Genomic DNA, 22,491 nt, shown 5'->3' with positions numbered 1-22,491 from the left:
TTTTTTTTTGTTTATTCTCTTTTGAAGTTTGAAGAAAAAAAGAAAAAATTGGTGCATTGGATTACAACTTAAAAAACACCACAAAATGGGAGAAAAATAGCAATTTTTTCCACCTTAAATGAAATTTCCGTTAAGTTTAATGAAAAAGTTAACAGAAGAACCAAAAATGTCAAAAATGTTAAAGTTTGAGAATCAAAATTGCAACCTTAAACTGTTTGATGACCAAAATCGCATTAGTGGCCGCATTTGAGGACCAAAAATGCATTTATCCCTATATACATATAACTTATATTATATTTTTAAAATGTGTATAATTTAAAGACATTGGTAGTTTGCGCATTTAGGGGCTAAAAATACTTACACAGTCCCATTTTTAGCGCGTGAGATACAATTTTAGAGGAGGGAAATGTGTACCTTTTTAAATTTTACAGGATATATGATTTTTTTTTTTAATCATAGGGACTTATCTGAATATATTGAGTATCACAGGGGTAATATGAATTTTACCCTTTTAATTTTGATTATAATGATTATAATTAGAGACATTTTCCATGTTAATACATATTATGCATTGATGCTGGTAAGAATTTGAACAATTACATTTATACACTCATCATTTTATAATGTATTTAAATAATATAATAATTTGATGAGACTTTTTCATATACACAAGAAAAAAATAAGATTTGTGGGTTTTAAATTAAAAAAATAATAATAATAATTCTTATTCTTGAGCTCGAAAAAACTTCCAATTATCAAGCATGCAATAGTTTGATTTAATTTTCAACTGTAACAACAATTTTTAATATAAACTAAATGTGTCACGTTCTATTTGCGTACATAATTTTTTTAAAAAATAAAAATAAAATACTTATGTAATTGTATTATTAGTTTTTGGAGGGTATAAAAGTATCTAAAAATATATATTAAGATAATAAATTAATATAAATATTTTGATATATTAAAATAAATGACAAACAAAGATAATAAATAATATAGAAAAAAAAACAACTATCAGAATATATTTATGAAAAATCATGATAAATGGACAAGTTAAAAAATAATTAATCAATTTAAAATTTTAAGAATAAATCGCAGACCAAAATTAAGAGATACCATAGGGGTGCTTTCACTTAATATATATTATTACTAGCCGTTGCGGTACGTCTTTTCTACGTGCATATAATAAATAATCTTTCACGCTTTAAAATATATAAATCAGTACATTATACTAACAAAAAATAATTATTAATTAATGTAAATTTTGAAAAATTGAATAAATTAGTTATTTTATCATGAAGGGTATTTTTGATTTTACAAAAAATTTGTGCGTGATATTATTTATCGCCGTTTGTGAATACAGATAGGTATAGCATTGATAAATAATTTTAGTTTGGACGGATGGACTAAAAGCCCATTAATAATTGGGCCCCATCCAGAAGATAAAGCCCAAGCCTCCCAACCGGACCCTATTCATTTATCCACCCATTTTTCCTTTTTGGTTTCGCCCGATACATTACACGGATCATTTTCAGTTGGCCATTAACTGAGAAAAAGGGAAGAAATTCTTCAGAAAATTGGAGCGAAACCGGCCTGAATCTATCGATGAACAAACGGTGAACAAAGTTTCTGATTTTCAGTCGCTCGGGGAACTAAATTTTCAGGCGAAAGACGTCTTCAAGAGTTTTAATTTTTCGCTGCGTTTGTCTTGCTCTGTTCGGCATCGAAGAAATCAAAAACGGAAGTGCAGGTTTGCATGATTTTTTTTTCTATGTGTGATTTAAGATTTGGTTGAGAGTTGATTGGTTTTTTGTTCGTTTCTTATGTTTAATTTGATGCTGTAATTTACTTGTTAAAGGCTGCTTAGCATTGTTGTCTGCTGAAATTAGCTTCCAGTTAGTTGTTTTTGCGAATTGATATACTTGCATTTAAAATTTTATAGTATCGATGAAGTTTTACTGAGCTAAAATAAAAGCTAGTTGGAACTTTTTCAGATAATTATGGTATCTTTAATTCTTCTCACGTTTGTGCTTAGCGAGAAAAAAAAAAAAAAAAATCATGTTTGCTGTCCTATAAAGCCCTACACTATAAGGTTTCCTTTGTTTAGGTTCTTGTTTTCTCTTTTCTTTGTTTAAGTTGATGATTAATATTAGGTTTCAGCTCATAAAATGTTGATGGGTCATGCTGAGGGGCTGCCAAAGCTTGGGTCCGCGAAGGATTTGCTGCTTTCCGATCATGTAGCAGAGCAAGGAGTCGATGAAGAAGCTGAAGATCCTTCGCAAGTTCTATATACAGCTTCATTTGAGGAACTTGCGTCAAAGAATGTTCAGTACGATACAATAATATGGCTCTCAATATCTCTGCTACTAGTATTGGCATGGGGTATTGGTGTAGTTATGCTTCTTTATTTGCCCTTTAAACGATATGTGCTTCAGAAAGATATTGCATCCAGGAAACTCTACATTACATCAAAAGAAATAGTGTACAAGGTATCGGCCTTCTTGCTTAAATCTGTGTTATTAGCACTTTGGATATAGAAATCCTGATTGTGAGCTAATGATAGTGCTTGTCGTTTTGGGTTTAGGTATCTAGACCTTCGTTTATACCCTTCTATGGAGAAACCAAAATCGAGAAGCATATACCACTATCCTTGATAATTGATATTATAATTGAACAAGGTATACAACAAAGCTTTAATCTGTTAGCTTCCTTTTTTATTTATTTTGAATGCTTTATTTCCAAGGCAACCTAAATTTTGAGCATTCTTCTAACTGAGTTTACCTGTCCTATTCGTGATGAAAGAAGTGAGCTCTAATAACAGATGGAGGTTTTCATGTTTATTCTAACTTTCTTGTAGCATTCAGAAACTGACACATTATTGTGATGCTTCTCTTTGGCCTTTCCAAAAGCTTCCATGGCTTGTGATAACTGATCCCCCACGATCTTTATCTTTTCAGGGTGGTTGCAGTCAGTCTATGGATTACATACCTTTAGAGTTGAATATATCTCACATGGTAAAGCAGCACCTGTTGATGAATTACAGTTTCAAGGGGTTAATAACCCTGGATTTCTTAGGAAGGTAATTCTTGTCCGATCACTGTTACCTGCATCTTATCTCTTCATTTTGGGTAACACAAACTACTTTACGTCATATTGCTGTGCTGTTTTGCCATGTTATATGAATGTTAAAAGTGTGCTACTTTAAACAAATCTTGAACATGCAGGTTTTACTAACGCAGACTTCAAAGGTTATACAAGATGTTGGCAAAAGCTGGAATCCCATAAGTGGAGGTGAAAGCATGTATCGTATGGAATCTTTGACCTTGGGTCCAGCAGTTTTGAGGTCGCCAACACCATCTAAAGGCCGGAGGGTAAAATAATATATTTTGACCTTGTTTCAGACAGACATCATATAATTGGCTAGTCAAGACTTAAGACACAACACTTTATGCCAGATGCCTGTTATATTGTGGGTAGTTTTAAGCTTCATGAATGCAAATTCTATGCGAGTTGATTGAAACATAATTTCCTTCATGCTCATGTTCTATCATGATTTCTATGAATTATCATTGGTGAGTTCATTATTTTGCTAGTGAAAAAGTGATGGGTTGGACATCAACTCTTCAAAGATCTTTGCATCTAGGGGCTGTCATTAGACCATTTTCTTTGTGCTTGTATTGTGATCTTAATGTCTGCTGTGTGCATTTGATGAAAATGACTGATAATTGTAGGACTGGATGAGCCAATTCATGCACACTGGACTTCGGTTTTGCTACTTAAGTTGTCATCAAAACTACTTTCTTGATACATTAACATTCTTCATATTTACAGATAATGGGTTCCCCTCACCATCCTCCTATGGAGCCCCAAGGCATTGTACCTACTGGTCTGATGCTCCACAAGCTTGAAGAAGTTAATAAGTCAGTGAAGGTGACCTCGCTTTCCACATGTGCCTCCTAAAAATTTTGAATGCAGCATGTTCACCAATAAACGAACCATTCTGTACTTCTGTAAGATACTTTTGCATACATCAAAGTAAAACAGGAAAATAATTGGGTAGAAGATTTCCTATACTCATGTTAGGTTGCTTTATCTTTGAACTTGGCTGTATATATACAGTGATCTCCAAATGTTTGTGCTATGAGCATGGTGCATATTCATTTAATTGGTTCTCAAGCTGATTTTCTTTCTTGACTTTTTAACCAGAAACTCGAGTTTCTTATTGAGAAAACTCAGGCCTCCAGTGGACCAAATCCGGAGAATGCATGAGAAGTTGCTCGATATTGCTGGCCACCTTTGATCTCTTTGGGAAAAGAAGGTGACAGGAAGAATTGAAACACATAGTGTAAATAGACAGATATTTCAATACAGAGAAGCAGGTGGAGATGTTCTGTGTCCATTATACAACTTGAAAGTGCATGTGCTATAAATTTCCAGGCCACTTGTGTCTGGTGTAGTTGTTTTGAGTTTGCCTGTAGAGTTGGAACAACTAATGATCCAATTATACAGATAGGGATGGTAATGGATCGGGGTCTAAGTCGGGTTTGGCAGAACCGAACATCTAATCCCGCAGGAGTTTTTTGGACTTGGATCCTACCCCACCCGACCTGGCCGGGGCCAGACCATTCCTCAGTAATCCCATTGAATGTCATCCATTTCTGATATCATGGGGCCTATAGATGTAGTGAAATGTGAGGGTAATTCTTCATTCGTTGATAGTTCTGGACATGTTTTATTTGTTGTTGTAAATGAAATCAAGTTTTGAATTCATCTTAAGGGGACGTCCCAGTGTTTGAACACGTGACCTCTCATATGAGAAAGTTTTGTGTTTGAATCTTGGGTGAGTGCGTGTGTTAAAAAAACAAAAAAAAGGATAAAAAGTTTTGAATTCTAATTTTGCTAGATCTATGAGCAGAGCATGTGTCCTTTTTTTTTTTTTAATAATTAGTAACATTAATTACACTTAAAGCTTTATCCCTTTTGAGAATACATCAGTCACATCTGGTATTTTTTCTTTATGATTTGGATAAAAAATGCTAAGTATAATAATTTTACTTGTTTTTTTATATTTTTATGAAATAATTTTGTAGTTACTAGAATGCATCATGTGCAGTGTAGAAATATACATTTAAAGACGAATATATAACTTATTAGCAACAAAAAAGATGAAGTTCATAATTTTGTTATCAGAACATTATTATATACAATTGTATTTTAAAAAAAATGGTTTTAATTGTTTTATAATCATTTCATTCTATTCTTTGTAATTCACTTCTAATTTATGTCATACTGTTAAATAAGTAATTTAATTCTTAAATTTGAAATTTTTTATTTTGTATATACTAATTATTATATTTGATGATCTTGTATTGGAACAAATTAGTGCGAAAATAAAATATAATATACAAAAAGAATTCAACATTAAAATAAAATAGCCTTATTTTTGAATTTTTTTTAAATAAGAAATTCTAATGTAATAAAATTGATCATGTTTTATTTGTATTTTTTTGCATTTGTTGTGTTTTTAATTTTATTTATGTTTATTATATTACTTTTGTGTATAATATATATATTTTTACTATGAATAATTCTAAGTTATTTTTTTATGAATAATTCTAATTTATTATTAAAAAATTATTTAACTGGGGATATGAATGTTTTTTCACTATGTGGAACAAACAATCTACGGGATTCACACTTTTATATATAGTACGGATATAGATAAAGGGAACAGTGTAATATTGTTAAACTCACTCTATATATATGTATTATATTTATCTCCTTATAAGTACAAAAATATACATGAAAATGTTAAATGATAGGCGGATAAAAATTTATGTACTTTTTTTTTGTTGAAGTCAGTATCTTTTGTTCAAACCGTGATGGAAGAGAGTCAGGTGTAAATGGAGAATTTTTTGAGGGGTGTCAGTATAATTTTAAAAAAATTATTATAACAAATATAATTTTGTATTTTGGGCTGGAGTTTAACTATAATTAATCCTAATTATTAATCCCTTCGATAATTTCGCTCAAAAGAATTTATTTTGATTTTTATAGTTCTTCTTAATTATTGGATTAAGTTATAATGGGCTCCTGATGCCGGACTAAGGCCCAAATCCAAGAAAGAAGCCTTCTGGCCCATTCTCCATGAAAGTCCAGTAAAAACGCTTTTTGTTTTGCGAAGCGGGGTTCTCTAATTAGCGACTTTAGTTGAACGAAGAAGATCTCAGATGGAGACTGATGACAGAAACTGAGCACTGCAGCAGCTCTCTCTCTCTCTCAAAGATGAGCAAGAAGCGAGTGCTGATAGTTGGAGGCACAGGCTACTTGGGGCAGCACCTCTTGCAGTCTTTCTCTGAAGATTCAGACCCAAAATCGCCCTTAGCTCTCGGATTCACGCACCATTCCTCCCCTCCTCCTCAGCCGCTGCTCGATGCGATCCCTCAGGCTATCCCTTTCCACGTCGATTTACGTACCGGCGGTGGCCTCGATGCCATCTCCCACGCATTCGGACAGGTTTTAATTCCCACATTTCTGATATTTTTTTCCAGTTTGTGTGTGGTTAATCCATCCATTTAGTCAAATATTATTTCAATTTTTGCTGGGAAATGGGGGAGTTTGTTTGATCTGTGTTGCTATATAGTTTGATGGGTTGTCCACTTTTTTTGCGTTTCTCTTTTTGTTTTATTTGGTTTACAGCCTGATGTGGTGATCAATTGTGCTGCTCTTTCCGTTCCTCGCGTGTGCGAGATGGATCCTGAGGCTGCCATGTCGATAAATGTGCCTACCTCTCTTGTGAGATGGCTATCAAGCTTTAAAGAGAGCAATACCCTTCTGATTCATTTGTCAACTGATCAAGGTTAGTTGCAGTATTCTGATTTCTGTGAGTCGGTTTTTTTGTTTTTTCAGGAATCTGTTCTTTCAGGAATGACTATGTCGTTGATGGCGCTTAGGAATTCTTATGCCAATTCTGATGTTTCACATTTTTGAGATCTTGTTAAATTTCATAGTTCATTCAGATGGCAGTCATATGTTTCTAGATTAATGGACTAATCACTATTCCACAGTATAAACTTGGATTAACTAACCGGAACACCTAGTGGCTCCTTTGATTACATCAGTGTAGTTGTCTTGTGTATTCTACATGTACTTGGATTTTATTTTAGTCGCCGCAAGTTAAGGATTGTTTTCTTGTAGGAGTATCCTCAGACTTGAAATAGAAAGGAACAGAAAGATTAAAACACCAATGAAACTGATGTTTCATGTTCTTCAGTCTCCATCTTGAAAATGATTTGGATTTTCTGCAGTTTATGAAGGAACCAAATCCTTCTATAAAGAAGAAGATGAGACTGTTCCTGTGAATGTTTATGGGAAATCTAAAGTTGAAGCAGAGCATTATGTGTCTGCAAACTGCCGAAACTTTGCAATCTTGAGAAGCAGTATAATCTATGGACCACAAACTATCTCTCCTGTTCCTAAATCACTTCCAATCCAGGTGGATATGCATGCTGCAATCTCATCTTGTACTTTCGTGACTTCATAAGCTCTACAAGATTTATTGTGGATCTAAAGAGTATTTCGTAAACCATCTTCTGCAAGAATAATTTTTGAGTAATGCCGGTTTGCTCTTAAATGCTGGGGTGATGTTGCTGCTTTTCTTGCACAAGGAATCATGAGGAACTTTTTATCTTAATCGGTTGCGATTTTATAGTCTATGAAAGATTAAGTAGGTTCTTAGAGCATAGAGACAGAACCTTCTTATCCGTCTTCCTCCTCTCTCTATCTGTCTATTTGGATAGTTAATTTGAGACTTACTAAGTTTTAGAAATTAAGTAAACAAGTTTCATTTAATTTCTTTTTCATCCCAAATTAACTCAAATAAACTTTAAAATAAAGTAGGTGAAAAATATTAAATCTCCTTGGTATCATAAATTAATTTGTTAAAACTGGTTCATAATATTTAATATAATTAAATACAGGGTGTCACATGGTTGCTCCTTCATTTACTGGGTTTCTCGGAAAAATATCCGTACTTCACCTGCTGTCCATTTGCATGTTTCGCATCGTTGGGAGCTGAAGATCCCATAGATGTGAAATAAACAGCCCAAAATTACAGCAATGCTACATTATAAGAATTATATAGTATGAAGTAAATCACCGGAAACTTATCTACCTTGCATTGGAATTCATGGATAATCAATATCTTGGCTGTGCAGTGGATGGATGGTGTACTTGCTAAAGGGGAGGCATTAGATTTCTTTCATGACGAGTTCCGGTGTCCCGTCTTTGTCAAGGATCTTATTGCGGTCATACAAATATTGACTAACCGATGGATCTCAGGTTAGTGCCTTGGACTCAGCATGAGAACCTTTTCAATTGCTTCAATGGTTTATAAAGTCAAGAATCATGGCATACAATTCCCCCAGATAATCTCTTCTATAGAAACCTTTATAAGCTCTTTAAGCTATGATCTGTTAACTTAAAGTAAAGATTATTTTCTTTTTCCACATATTGATTGTGTGACAACTTTGTCCTTTTCCAGACTGCTGTGAAAATAGCACTCTCTTTTACTTTGTTTCTCGCCTTATTTGTGTCTTAAGTAACCCAATTCATGATGCTTCTCTGCAGAGAGTAAGCAAATGCAGTTGCTTCTCAATGTTGGTGGGCCAGATAGGGTATCAAGGGTTCAAATGGCTGAGGCAGTTGCACATGTTAAAGGTTATAGTACCTCGTTGATCAAACCAGTTTCTGCATCATCAGTATGTTCCTACAAACACTTCTGCCTAGATTATTCATCTCTAACAAATCCTAATTAAAAATATCTTTCTTTCTCACATTCATGCACCACTCAGTTACTTGAGACGGCATTTTATATGGTGCTAAGAACCATATACATGAAATTCAAGCTTCATAAACGATATATTTGATTCATGTATATCTTTGGATCAGATCCTCTGTATTCTCTGTTTCTCTTTGTTCTTTCCTCCAAGCACCATTCAACTTGATTTCCAATGTTAGGTTGATCGTGGTGTCAAGTCCCCTTCAGACATTTCCATGGATATCACAAAGCTGATTCGGACGATCGGTATTTCACCAACTCCTTACATGGATGGTGTCAGATTGACACTTGAACTTAAAGCTACTCTATAGTTTTGGAAATTCTGGTGGTTCCCTACGGTGAGTTCGGTGAAGGGTTCGTCTTAAAGAACTGGTTCCAGTACCGATCTAGTTGTGATCGAATCAAACTCCCATGGAACTCATATGTCTATTGTTTCTAAACATTGTACTGCTCATCAAAGAAGGATAATGATAAATGTTCAAGAAAAGGAATGAAGCTACCATTCTTTTTTAGTATCTTAACTATACATAGTGAAATCATTACAATAAGTTTTTTTCAGATAAAAAAATAAATAATTTGAGGGATTATTATTATTATTATTATTGTTGTTGTTATAATATTAGTAAAGAATAACTATATTGAGATTACCTTGTTACTATAATTTAAATTTAAATAAAAATAAAGTAAATAAATTAATGAGGTCATATTATTCATTTTAATAAATATTGTTTTACACCTCTACCTTTTAGTAATAAAAATTAGTTACAAATAAAAATTAAATAATTTATACATAACTATTTTTCAATTTAATATTAATTAAATACTTTATTTTTTTTAACTTTTAAGAGGTGTAGTTATTTATTTTTTTTTCTGACAAAACTATTCTTATATACATTTTACATGTTAATGAATGTGAGGAGATATATATTCACACCTATAAGGGTAGTTTGATTGGAAAAAAATTGTTTGATCTGTAATAAGTCAGTAGTAAGTAAATCGAATTTTTATTTAACTTTTTTTATTAATATCAACAAATTCAATAAATTTTGACCTATAAATAGATCTATTTATTAGAGAAAAAGAAACATCATAAAACCTAGATTAATTTTTCAAATTATATAAAATTTATATTTAATTACACCAAACTTTAAAAGGGAGTAATTACCCTTATTTTTGTTTTTTTCAAGTAGCACAATTTGATGTAGATTTTACATCTTATAGTAATTTAATATTACTAATAAGTCCCATATCACATGGCAATGGCATGTGTTATAGTGGCCTAACTCTTGTCCTACACCCTCTTGCCATTGATGTGCCAACTATTAATTAAGTTGGACAATTAGGACAGTTTTAACTCTCTTCTTTAATATTATTAAATGAATCCGAACTCTTCGTCAAAACTTGTTGAGATATTTTTTAACTTGATCACTGTGATTTCGTCAATACATTAATAAAATAAACTCAATTTTCACAGGATCAAATATCATAAGCCGACTACCACTACTTTACGGTACGTCCATATTCCAGGCTCAGCACCCATAATGTGCTAGTCTAGTGGTTAGAACCGATGTTTCATAAACAAGTTTAAAATTATGAATTTGAATTGCACTGGATGTATGAGTATTTGTCTCACTTTATGTGAATTATTATCACTTAAATCAACTCCTTGTACTTTATATACTTGTTAATTAAATTGTCATAAATCTTTTTCTTCCATTTGTACATTTGTTGAAAGGAAACTTGAAATTACCGAAAAGCCCACATAGTAATTAATCAATAATTTCTAAAAAAAAAAGAAGAAAAGAAATAGCATCCAATCTCCAAAACACATCAATATCAATAAATGCAAGAATTTACGAGTACGTTAACCGTATGCATTTTAATTAGAAATATATTATTTTATTTTATTTATAATTATAAAAATTTTGTTCTTATTTATACTTTATACTCGCAAAATCTGCGTGTAATTACAACTAGTGCGTTAAAAACCTTTTTTATCACTTGTTTGTGGTATTTGTCACCAAATAAGGGTATTTGGGGTATTTTGACAGTTTATATTTAAATTAGAGATGTAATGAAATTCAATAGTTTAAGAATTTTCAAAGTATAAATGGACAATTGAGAGTAAAAAAGGGGTAAAAGTGGAATTTATAAAAAAATTATTACTCACATTTTGAGAGGGTGTTTAGCTCATCTTATTTAAAATATTTTATAATCTCTTCTTTTTCTTAAAATAAAGTATATTGTAATTTCATATATTTTATAAGATGTTTTCAAAATTTATAAAATATTAGAATTTTATAATTTATATTAAGTTAGTAATGATAATTTTATATTTAATACGATCAAAATTGAATAAATTTGATAATATTTTAAAAACAAGTTCGAAATTTTTTACTCTTTTAAATGGACTTATAAGCTTATGTTATATTATTCTTTGATCTTATAAACTCTTTTTTTTTTTTTTCCAAAAACTTTGCCGATCAATTTTCAATATCTTAAAAATTGTGAAATATTTTATAAAATATTTTAAAAAATTTATAAGCTCATCCAAATACGTTTTTATCCGCTTCACACATTGGTTGTCCTTATGCCAACTCCCAATCACATATTCATGGATTTTTTGGTCTCTTCCAAAATTTAAAGAAAAAATAAGAAAAATAAAAGGATAAATCACAACAAGCTCATCTAAAACTTTATCATAGTGTTTGGATTTGTGTTTTGAAAATACAGATAAATATGTGTGTGTTGGAGATAGATGATATGTTTGGATTTGTGTTTTGAGCTAATTCAAAATGTTCTAAAATAAGTGGTATAGGTTTGATGTTGGGATTTTGGGAGCTAAAAATTACTATTTATTGTCAAATCATATCTTTTATATACAAATATGTAATATAAACATATTGTATATTTAAATGTTGTATTTTTGTTATATATAATATATATTATTATATAAAAAGTTGAAAAATAATAAAAACACACAGATAAGGTGTAAAAAATAAAAAATCAAAAATTGGGCGTGTGTTTATTTTGTCTCGAAAATTATTTTCTTATTATTTGAGAAATTATCAATATTTTCTGATTTTTTTCAACCGTTCGACAACTAACCTGTTTCGTTAGTTTCAACTAGATTTTCATTTTTCTTTTGGTGAATTGAGTAAAATGCACCAGTGGACTAAATGAATATTTTTTAAAATTTTCCATTTGCCTTGTCTACAATTTTATAATTTTTTTAAAAGACATACAATAAAGATAAAATTAATAATATTATAGTTTTATTTAAATGTATATAACTTTAATCAAATATAAAAAATATTGATAATTTTTTTAAATAATAAGATATATTCGTAATTATATCAAATTTCGCTGACCTTTGTGTAATTTACCTTAGAAGAAGAAAAAGGCAACTGCAGTATTTCTGCAGCATATGCTCTGAATAGTAGTCATACCAAATCCCACCAAATACCATTATAAAAATTGGAAAAGCGAAATTCTTGAGATCCGCACTGCAGATTCAGAAACTATATAAACCTACGGCCACTCCCAGGAGAAGAAACAGCCACAGCTTTTCAGATCTGCTCTCAATTTCCGCTTCATTCAGCTCCAGATCCGATCAATTTTTTGCTACAGGTAAGCCAATTGCTGCTTCAATTTCTCCTATTTTCTGTTCTCTGTTGAGTGCATTTCCAGTTTTTGGTTTACGTAGTTGATTCTCGATGGATTGCAGTCGGGACAGCGAGTAATTCGTTATGGCTGTGAGGAGACCTGGTGTAATTGCTCTTTTTGATGTTGATGGCACGCTTACTGCTCCCAGGAAGGTATGAGCTGATATATTTCTTTCCTTTTTTCCCCCTTTCTTCTTTTGTTTTCTTTTGTTTTTCTTTGACATGCAAGGTTTACTGCAGTATGAGTTTAAGGGTTATTTTGAAGTGTACTTGGGAGTTTGGATTTTTTTCTGGGTAAAATCGATTTTGAGTTTATTTGCGGTGATGATTTTACGGGCACTTAGTTGTTGATCTGAGCTAAGTATGCACGATTTTTGCGTGATTGTGCATGTATGGATCTTTTATTCATGGATAACATTGCCGTACTAGTTAGTGGTTGAAACTTTAGTGGCAAGGTGTAATGCTTGAAAGTAATAGTTTGCGAGATGGTTCCGAATAAAGAATGTGTGTTCCTGATTAACTTGAATTGGGTGAATAGTTGGATTGTGGTTCTGAAGTTGCACATTTGCTCTGTTCCAATTCATGAAGAAAAGTTCTGTTGTATTTTCTTTCAGGTCTGAAGCTAATTACCTTTAATTTGGTCCTATGAACGATGTCTCTTGTTATAATCCATTCTCATTCACTTATAATGATAGTAATATTCATTTGTTAGCTCATGTTTTACTCCATTGCTGCAGGTGGCTACTGTTAAGATGTTAGATTTTATGCAGGAACTTCGGAAGGTACTTGATTTTTCCTTTGATTTTCGTGTCACATATGATCCCATTGTAGTGGGGCTCATATTTTGCTCTTGGTCTCCTGAAAGACATATGGAAAAGCGAACGCGTTCATACGTTGCATTTTTCTATTCCCAGGTTGTTACTGTTGGTGTTGTTGGGGGTTCCGATCTTGTTAAGATTTCAGAGCAGCTTGGAAATACAGGTCACCTTGCACTTAACCCTTATCTTAAATGCTGGATAATCAATTCAAAGTACTATATGCGTAACTTTCAAAGGTATTTTTTACCTATGCAGTCATTAATGACTATGATTATGTGTTTGCTGAGAATGGCCTTGTGGCTCACAAGGATGGAAAGTTAATTGGAAAGCAGGTATTGTCCAAGACTTAGACCTATTATGAATTTCAAGAACAATGGTAGTAGGATTATATTTCATGTCAATTCCTGTAAGATAAGCCTAGGTGGAATATGTTTGTCCTTCTGAAAGATCAAATAGGAGGTCGTAATAGATGTTAAACCATTAGAAGCACTTCATAGATTTCCTATTTAGTGGAGATTCTTATGAATCGACTCTGAAAGTTCTTAGTTGCTAGTTTCAGATTTTGACTACTTGATATGTATTTATGCAGAGCTTGAAGTCATTTCTTGGAGAAGAAAAACTCAAGGTTAGAATTCTGTAAAACTTTTGTAAATTATTGGTTTGCATCATACAAGGGTGGTGTTAGGACATAATTACCTCCGCAAAAGGGTGTCAGCATGACTTGATCTCCAAAATAATCAAAGAAGAAAAACAATTCTTATCATTATAGATTTTGTGTTTTGAGAAGGAGAAAATCTTCTGTGGGTTGAGAATGGAGGATTGATTTTGCGTTTTGCTTCTACTTTGTGGATGCAAACCGGCAACCTTGATGCTAGATATGACATATAGTTTGCTTCAACTTTCTGACTGCATAGTACGGGCAATATTAATTTTTGGTTAATAGTTATTTTGATACATTATGAATAATGTTGCAGGAGTTTATTAACTTCACTCTCCATTACATTGCCGACTTGGATATCCCCATCAAAAGGTGAGTTAAAAGTAAAGCTGAACGATCACCAGACCTGATCGTTTTTGATGGACTTCTTATTCCCTTCTTTATTATTCTAGGGGAACATTTGTTGAATTTCGAAGTGGGATGCTTAATGTATCTCCAATCGGAAGAAACTGCAGTCAGGAAGAGAGAGATGAGTTTGAAAAGTATGATAAGGTATATTTTCTAGTATCAAGAAAATATTCAAGAGAAAAACTAAGATAAAAGGATTTTATTCATAAGTGAATTTCCGAATTTCAAGAGTTTATTATAGGACCTTGTTTTATTGTTTCCTTTGACTAAGGAATGGGTTCACAAATGTAATCAGGTCCACAACATTCGGCCCAAAATGGTGTCTGTGCTCCGAGAGAAGTTTGCACACTTCAACCTAACCTTTTCCATAGGGGGGCAAATCAGTTTTGATGTAAGCAATTGTATAAGTTCACTGTGTTTCCAGTTATCGTTAGAATATACCTCATTACAATGTTTCGGACAGGTTTTTCCTCGAGGCTGGGACAAGACATATTGCTTGCAATACCTGGATGAATTTCATGAAATTCACTTCTTTGGAGACAAGACCTACAAGGTTACTATCCATCATTTTGATAGGGTTATCACAATAAGAATCAGCCTATGCCTCTCTATTTCTCTCTTTTATTTTCTCCCAGACAATATTCTTGCTCACGTGGCTATCTGGTCCCTTTTAACTTGAATAGGGAGGAAATGACTATGAAATCTACGAGTCGGAGAGAACCAAAGGTCACACCGGTCAGTTTATCTTTTCCTTTTTCTTAGTATGGTTCATTCAATTATTAAGGAGACATAAAAGCTTTGAACTTCTACCAGAAACTGAATTCAGTAACATTTCCTCATAGACACGCCACCAGAAATGGCTAGCAGAATTTTTAGTTTTGTTCTATAAATGCCCCTTTGTCTGAACCGAAACTATAGGGAAAATGCTTCATTGCAAAACCTGACTTTGCTCAACATTTTTTATTGGAACTCCATGACCAATGATCTGAACATACTGTATTACTTTCCATCAGTTACTAGCCCCGAGGATACAGTAAAGCAGTGTACAACTCTCTTCCTGAGCTAGCAACATCGAGGCCTCTGATCTTACGGTGCTACTGTGGTTTACAGAGATCAGGAATAATTTGGATTGTGAAGTATACTAAATGAGAGCATGAATTTGGAGGTATATATAATTTTTTGTTATCTGTGAACTTTTGTTGTAGCTTTCCTCATATTGTATGGTCAGCATTGTAATCTATACATGCCAACAACATATTATCCACTGAACAGAGATGTGCTCAAAAGTGTAACACAAAGGCATGAAACTTGAATTGTATACACAAATTCTTCTCCACAGTACATTGAATGCTTTGTATTTTAGTTGTTTTGGTACCTTTTTAGTAGGGAGCTTTGTGGAATCGTGATCTGGAGAACATGTCGGGACAAAAATATATTTTAACACGTATAGATTTGAGAATTTTCTGGAACGACCTCAGAGAATATCAATCCGTATAAGTGCATACAAGATCTTATCTTGGCGAGAAAAATATTTACTTGGAAAAAAAAATGTAATACATTTAACCAGTTTAGATTATGTATTGCACGAAAAGAGATGGTAAAGACAGAGAATCAGGTTTAGCTGGTCCAGAAACTCTTTGCAGTCTCATGTGTGTACTGTATATAAATGGACAACTTGTTACTTAATTCATACAAACTCTGAGGTTTTCTGTTTCCCTGGCGAATTAATTTGATATAAAACAAAAAATAATGCTTCAATTTTAGGTAAAACAAGAATGTACACCTATGGAGACGCAAAATTTCAACAAGCTCAATCCTCGAATGGCTCGCACAACTAGTAATCATAACGCTTACGATGCCTAGGGTTCTTGGTATTAAAAACTGCGATTCGGATAACATTAGGTCAAACAAGACAAAACTCAACTGATCAACAAGAAAACTTTACCTTAGTGCGAAAAAAGTAAGGTAGAACAATGCTAAAGCAGTTCAATCTGGAGAAATGCAGGGCAATGTTGAATGATTCTGTCCTCTCTTGAAAGTACGACTTGAGTTGATGGGACCTGCTAAAACCGCAGATCTGTTTCTATATAATTTACCCCGGTCATCACCAGCCTCCACCGTATCCCAAGAGATGCTTGTTCAACAACGAAACAGGGAATGTTTGAAGGAAGAATTGTTCAGGCTCAACCAGCTAAACTTGGTATTGTTATTTAGAATAGGAACTAGAATGGTAGGGGAGATTTCATTTGAAATTGTTAGCTCTTTTAGCTGCAGCAAGAGTGTGACAGAGAAGCAGTGCTATGTGTAACATCCACGAGCAAAATGCAGAAAAAGAAGAACAGAACAGGGGTGAGAAGAAGAAGAACAGAGGAGAGATGAGGGAAATTTCAAACTAATTCATTTCATGATAATCCAGATTCAGCCTTCGTCCCCTTTTACATGAAATTTTAACAAAAAGTAATTCAGCAAAAAGTACAACTAAAATTAGAAATTGTCGCCTCTTTCTTCTTCATTCAAATCCAGATTGGTTGGGTCTTCTTCTTTAGCTAAAAGCTTAGAAAACAGCAGCTCGATAAACACCAACTACACTTCTCCAGCTTTCACCACGTGTACTGCTGTTGGCCCTTCTTGGGTATTGATGGCCGCATGGAAATCCCTCTTTTCAGTCCTAATTTGATTGTGCCCCAGTCCCATCGAAAAGACGTCATTCGCAGCCGGGACACCCAATTATTGCCCAATTTTATCATGCCCTTGACCTAACGGTCTAGATTAATGCCTTCGATCATGCGGTTGTTAGCCAAAATCGCATTTCTACTAGCAAATGCGACATACTTTCCTCCTTTTTTTGAACCTTGTCCCTAAGGATCAAACCCAGGGAACTTGGCAGTGATATCCTTGTAATCTTCCTATGTAGCTTGATCTAGGAATGCATGTGACCATTGGATTAGTACCTGAGGAACACCCACATTGTTCCTTGGTATCAACCTTCAAGCTAATATGGAAACTGGGTACACTTTAAAAACCTCATCTTCGAATTCTGGTAGATTCACTAAGGGAAAATATTTTCATCCAATCTTCTTCTTCAAAAGGGACACATGTAAAAGAGGATGAATCTTGGCTCCAGGGGGTAATGCGAGCTTGTAGGCAACCTTCCCCACCTTCTCCAACACCTTATAGGGTTCAGAGTACTTAGCAGAAAGCTTGAGCTACTTCCTAAGACCCAAGTTGTCTGTCTGTATGGTTGCAACTTGAGAAACACCTCATCCCCTACTTCAAATTCTCTTTCAGATCTCTTTCTATCAGCATAAAGTTTCATCCTTTCCTGTGCCTAATGAAAATTTCCTCTAATAGCTGTATCATCTTAACTTTTTCTTGCCTCAGTTCCTCCACATCACTACGATGATTCTGCAGATAAGGTCCAACGGACAACTGGTGAGGAGGATATCCATATTGACTTGGAATGGGGTAGTTTTAAGACCAGTGTGGAAATTAGTGTTGAACCAAAACTCAACAAGAGTTAGCTAGTGTGCCCACTTCTGTAGCTTTTGGTGGCACATACACCTCAAGTAGTCCTCTAATTATCCCTTTCAGTCTGGCCATCACTTTGAGGTGGTATACTGGACATGTCTAGAGACACACCAAATAGTGTAAATAGTTCATTCCAAAATTTACTTGTAAATACCCTGTCCCTATTAGTAACGATGCTCACTTGGAGGCCATGTATGATGTAACTTGTAGATATTGTCAAAGAATATTCTGTCAACAGAGGTTGCAATATAAGGATGTTTTACAGGCATGAAATGAGAATACTTTGTCAATCTGTCAACAATTACCAAGATTGAATCCTTGCTCTCAGAAAGAGGTGATCCTTTGATAAATTCCATATAGATGCATGACCAAGCTTGGTCAGGAATAGGTAAAGATTGCAGTAATCTAGGTTGTTATCATGTTTAGATCTCTGACAAACATCACACTCTTTTACCCAAGTGTTACATCTTCTTTCAATGTTGGCCAGTAAAACAATGGTTTGATCCTTTGGTAAGTCCCATTAATCCCAGAATGTCTACCAAGTGCTGAGTCATGTAATGATTTGATGATTTTCTCCCTAATTCCTCCAAGGGTCCCCACACATATTTTGCCTCCTTTTCTAAGCACCCCTGATTCATAACTGTAATCATGATAAGACAGTGCATCAATGACTTTGGCTTGGATAACTGCCTAAAATAGGGTGTTTCATAGCTAGTTTGCACTTCTTGTACCCACAACGAAATTTGAGTAGTAAAGGCATTAGCTTGGGGCTCCTCCTTCTCATGCTCCACTCTGGAGAGGGCATTTGCAGCGCTATTATCATTACCCCTCTTCTACTGAACCTCATAACTAAGGCCTAATAATTTGGTCACCCATTTCTGCTGCAACATGGAATCAACCTTTTGATCAAGAATGTGTTTCAAACTTTTTTTGGTCAGTCCTTATAATGAAGTAGTTCCCTTGTAATTAATGTTTCGACTTAGTAACAACTAGCAGAAGGCTAAGAATTCCTTCTCATATGTACACAGCCCGAGATTTTTAGTTGCCAAAGCCTTGCTGAGGTAGGCAATAGGTCTGCCTCCTTGCATTAGTACAACTTTTATCCCCTTCCCACATGCATCAATTTCAACCACAAAAGGTTGAGAAAAGTCAGGTAAAGCCAGAACAGGTGCATTAGTCATGACTTCCTTCAGGTGATTAAAGGCTGATTCAAGCTCAGAGTTCCACACGAAAGCATCCTTCTTAAGAAGTGAAGTTAGGGGCTTGCTAATAGCTCTATAGCCCTTAATAAACTTCATGTAGTAACCAGTAAGGCCTAGGAATTCCCTCAAAGCCTTGACATTGATAGGCACTGGCCAATTCCTCACATATTCCACATTTTGAAGGTCAGTGGCTACCCCCTTTACAGAAATCACATGGCCAAGATAGTCCACCTACAACGATGCAAATGAACATTTACTTTGCTTTGCATAGAATTGGTGTTTCCTCAAAAGTTCCAACACTTTCTTCAAATGTAGCATATGTGTACCCCATTCCTTGTTGTATACTAAGATATCATCAAAGAAAACCAATACAAATTTTCTGGAAATAGAGCTCAAAAACTTGGTTTATCAATCCTAAAATGTGGATAGTGCATTACATAAACCAAAGGGCATCACCAGAAATTCGTGTCCATTGTGTATGATAAAACTAGTCTTTGGAATATCCTCCTTCTTCATTCTTATTTGAAAATATCTTGACCTCAAATCAATTATTGAAAATTCTTTGCACCATGTAACTCATTCAATAATTCATCAATAACATGGATAGGGAAGTTATGTTTAACAGTGAGCTTGTTTAAGTACCTGTAGTCAACACACAACCTCCAACCTTCGTCCTTTTTCTTGACCAGTCATACAGCTGAAACAAAAGAGCTTTGGGTGGTTCTAATGATCCCACTTTCCAGCATCTCCTTCACTATCTTTTCAATCTCAGTCTTTTGCCCATATGCATATCTATAAGGGTGTTGCTTTTCTGGGAATGGCATCTGGAAACAATTCAATGCTATGTTCAACTGCTCTCTCAAGAGGTAATGTTTTGGGCTCCTAGAATATATCCTTGAACTGGTGTATCAGTTCAAGCATATTGGGATCATTCTCATTTTGAGATACAACTCTTTTGATTGTATAGAGCTTCCCTTTTACTCCATAGCTTCCCCTTCTCAACAGCTTGCCCAAGGAGTAGGCTGAGAGTGGTTTTCAGATCTCATTTTGAACTGGAGCCTTCAAGATTACTTTCTTCCCTGACTGAGTGATAGTAACTTGCAATTGATAGAAGTCCAACTACATAGCATGGAAAGACATAGTAGCATCTTCTTCTTCAGTTGTTTCTCCAATTGCTCTCCCTCCTCTTCATAGGTCTTAGCCTCTTCCTCACTCATCATCATATAGACATGCCTAAGTCTACACCTATGCCCAGGTGTATAAGGCTCATCACATTTGTAACAGAGATTCTTTTCCTTTCTAGCTTTAACTTCAACGAGAAATCTTCTAAGCTAAGGGTATTCATCCCAATTTCTGAATAAGGGTTTGAATGCAGGTTTGTAAGGTTGGTTTTTGTTTAAGGGTTTAAAAGGGGCCTTGTTCTGACTGATTTTCTGGGGCTGGTTGTTTTTTTTTTTAGGATGATATTCACCATGGTTTCTTGCTTTCTAGCAATCACAATAGCTTGGTTCGATGTGGTTGGCTTCATAGTGGAAACATACCCCTTAATCTCTTCCTTCAGCCTACTTATAAACTTCATCATGAAGAAGGTTTCATCTAGATTTTTGTTGAAAATAAGCATGTGAGCTTCCAACTCCTCAAAATTTTCCAAATAAGCATTCATAGTAGTTTCTTGATGCAGCATATCGAACTCAGAAACTACTTTCTCATAGTTTAAGTCTTCAAATCTTTCTAATATAGCCAATGTTGGCTCTATCCTGGAGGGCACTCCCCTTTTTCTACATATCCTTGATACCAAAGCTCAGCCCTACCTTCCATGTGGATAGAGGCTAATGGTAGCTTTTGATCTTTAGGATGAAAGTATCTGGTATATCTCCTCACCTAGATTCTTGCTTCTTCTCTAGTGAAGAGAGGAAACTCCATTCTATGGATAGCATTGCAACTTGTTGGGTTAGTTTGAGCTGGGTTTTCATTACCAGGTGAGTGGAATGCAATGATTCTTGATGATGAGCCTCTCTCTATGGATATAGTGAACCCTTCAACAAGTATGGACTTGTTCCTGTTGTAGTGCTGCAGTTGCTCAACAATACTTTTGACCTATTGTTGCACGGTCACTATTGTGTGTTCCCTGATGAACACAGCAACCTGTAACCTTTCTTGTGCCTCATTGATGTGGTCCAACCTAGTATGCATTTATTCTTCACTAGCTTGTCTCCTTGCTTTTTCATCGATTAATATTATTTCAGTTTTCTTTTGAAATTCTTTTAATCTTGTTCCATGAACCATTGTTACCACAAGTCCAAGAATTGTTTGGCAGTTTGTGACATCCACGAGTGAAATGCAAAAAAAAGAACAAAATAGGGGTGGGAAGAAGAAAAAGAGAAGAAAGATGAGGGAAAATTTCAAACTAATTCATTTCGTGATAATCCAGATTCAGCCTTTTCCCCCCTTTTACATGAAATTCAGAAGGAAATTTTGACAAAAAGTAATTCAACCAAAAGTACAACTAAAATTAGAAATTGTGGCCTCTTTCTTCTTCACTTAATCCATGATTGGTTGTTTCTTCTTCTTCAGCTAAAAGCTTAAAAAACAGCAGTTCTATAAACACCAGCTACACTTTTCCAACTTTCGTCGTGTGTCCCGCTGTCAGCCCTTCTTGGTATTGATGGCCGCATGGAAATCCCTCTTTCCAACCCTAATTTGATTGTGCTCTAATCCCAACCGAACCACGTCATTCGCAGCTGGGGCGCCCAATTCTTCCCCAATTTTAATCGTGCCCTTGCTATGACGATCCAGATTAATGATTTCGATCATGCGGTTGTCAGCCAAAGTCGCATTTCTACTCGCAAATGCGCACTATGGTCATGGGCCAACTCTCCCAGGCACAGGGGTGATAGCTGAAGCTATTGAGCCTGCCTCCTCATAACAAACATCTCCAATAAGCCAATAGCCACAAGGGCTTTTAGCATCCTCTTCACATCCAAGAGTTAAAACTCTTTTAAAAATTCAAATAGATATGAAAAGTTTGAGAAAGTCAAGATAGCTCCAAGGAGCATGTACTGCTGTAGCACTAAGTTGAAAAGGGAAATTCATACCTCCAATTCGATTTATTCCAACATCAATGACAAAGCTACCTCTGACTATGTTTGGCTGCCCTACAGCTGCAACTAAAATATCCTCTTCTCTAGTGATTACCTCGGGATTTTTGGTTCTTGAGTGGACAACACTTACTATGGCGTCTGCCCTCTGCCAGAACAAGCAAGATGTTTGTTGGTTAAGGTTAAATTTAACCAAACTAAGAATTTGTACTTCAAGGTTTACGATCAACCGGATTACTTGCAAAAGAAGAGCCACAGGCATTCCAACAATATTA

General features: G+C 34.5%; 3 protein-coding genes and 1 pseudogene across 5 annotated transcripts; 3 read left to right on the top strand and 1 right to left on the bottom strand.

Annotated features, from left to right (window-relative positions):
• On the top strand, nucleotides 1,509-4,768 carry LOC105173182. Of its 2 annotated transcripts, none has more exons than XM_020697618.1 (7): nucleotides 1,509-1,750; nucleotides 2,154-2,489; nucleotides 2,585-2,678; nucleotides 2,958-3,079; nucleotides 3,225-3,371; nucleotides 3,832-3,930; nucleotides 4,207-4,768. In XM_020697618.1, the coding sequence occupies exons 2-7, from the start codon at nucleotides 2,169-2,171 to the stop codon at nucleotides 4,267-4,269; spliced, it is 846 nt and encodes a 281-aa protein (XP_020553277.1). In that variant the 5' UTR covers nucleotides 1,509-1,750; nucleotides 2,154-2,168; the 3' UTR covers nucleotides 4,270-4,768. The 2 variants fall into 2 exon arrangements, with proteins under 2 accessions (XP_020553277.1, XP_011093159.1); XM_011094857.2 differs by having other exon boundaries at nucleotides 1,510-1,750; nucleotides 2,161-2,489.
• Nucleotides 6,215-9,354, top strand: LOC105173181 (methionine adenosyltransferase 2 subunit beta). Its single transcript, XM_011094854.2, has 6 exons — nucleotides 6,215-6,516; nucleotides 6,700-6,859; nucleotides 7,308-7,495; nucleotides 8,217-8,340; nucleotides 8,629-8,759; nucleotides 9,019-9,354. Exons 1-6 carry the CDS (start codon nucleotides 6,241-6,243, stop codon nucleotides 9,148-9,150), a joined length of 1,011 nt encoding a protein of 336 aa, XP_011093156.1. The 5' UTR covers nucleotides 6,215-6,240; the 3' UTR covers nucleotides 9,151-9,354.
• On the top strand, nucleotides 12,293-15,745 carry LOC105173180 (phosphomannomutase). 2 transcript variants are annotated; one of them, XM_020697582.1, is made up of 12 exons: nucleotides 12,293-12,469; nucleotides 12,546-12,657; nucleotides 13,242-13,286; nucleotides 13,419-13,485; nucleotides 13,578-13,654; nucleotides 13,912-13,947; nucleotides 14,297-14,352; nucleotides 14,433-14,532; nucleotides 14,684-14,779; nucleotides 14,852-14,941; nucleotides 15,072-15,123; nucleotides 15,402-15,745. In XM_020697582.1, exons 2-12 carry the CDS (start codon nucleotides 12,589-12,591, stop codon nucleotides 15,452-15,454), a joined length of 741 nt encoding a protein of 246 aa, XP_020553241.1. In that variant the 5' UTR covers nucleotides 12,293-12,469; nucleotides 12,546-12,588; the 3' UTR covers nucleotides 15,455-15,745. The 2 variants fall into 2 exon arrangements, with proteins under 2 accessions (XP_020553241.1, XP_011093155.1); XM_011094853.2 differs by having other exon boundaries at nucleotides 12,294-12,469; nucleotides 12,567-12,657.
• The window catches only part of LOC105173262, a 12,530-nt pseudogene continuing 5,618 nt past the window's right edge, over nucleotides 15,580-22,491 (bottom strand).

The sequence above is a fragment of the Sesamum indicum genome, linkage group LG11 (genome assembly GCF_000512975.1).
Source record: "Sesamum indicum cultivar Zhongzhi No. 13 linkage group LG11, S_indicum_v1.0, whole genome shotgun sequence".
Lineage (NCBI taxonomy): Eukaryota > Viridiplantae > Streptophyta > Magnoliopsida > Lamiales > Pedaliaceae > Sesamum > Sesamum indicum.
Note: the sequence above shows the minus strand (reverse complement) of the source record. Positions and strands in the feature narration are given on the sequence as shown.

Coding starts and splice junctions, on each gene's coding strand:
- LOC105173181 (XM_011094854.2), top strand. CDS start 6,241: ATGACAGAAACTGAGCACTGCAGCAGCTCTCTCTCTCTCTCAAAGATG. Junction 6,860..7,307: donor TCATTTGTCAACTGATCAAG/GTTAGTTGCAGT, acceptor GATTTTCTGCAG/TTTATGAAGGAACCAAATCC. Junction 8,341..8,628: donor GACTAACCGATGGATCTCAG/GTTAGTGCCTTG, acceptor GCTTCTCTGCAG/AGAGTAAGCAAATGCAGTTG.
- LOC105173182 (XM_020697618.1), top strand. CDS start 2,169: ATGTTGATGGGTCATGCTGAGGGGCTGCCAAAGCTTGGGTCCGCGAAG. Junction 2,679..2,957: donor TGATATTATAATTGAACAAG/GTATACAACAAA, acceptor TTATCTTTTCAG/GGTGGTTGCAGTCAGTCTAT. Junction 3,931..4,206: donor AAGTTAATAAGTCAGTGAAG/GTGACCTCGCTT, acceptor CTTTTTAACCAG/AAACTCGAGTTTCTTATTGA.
- LOC105173180 (XM_020697582.1), top strand. CDS start 12,589: ATGGCTGTGAGGAGACCTGGTGTAATTGCTCTTTTTGATGTTGATGGC. Junction 12,658..13,241: donor CGCTTACTGCTCCCAGGAAG/GTATGAGCTGAT, acceptor CCATTGCTGCAG/GTGGCTACTGTTAAGATGTT. Junction 14,353..14,432: donor TTGGATATCCCCATCAAAAG/GTGAGTTAAAAG, acceptor TTATTATTCTAG/GGGAACATTTGTTGAATTTC.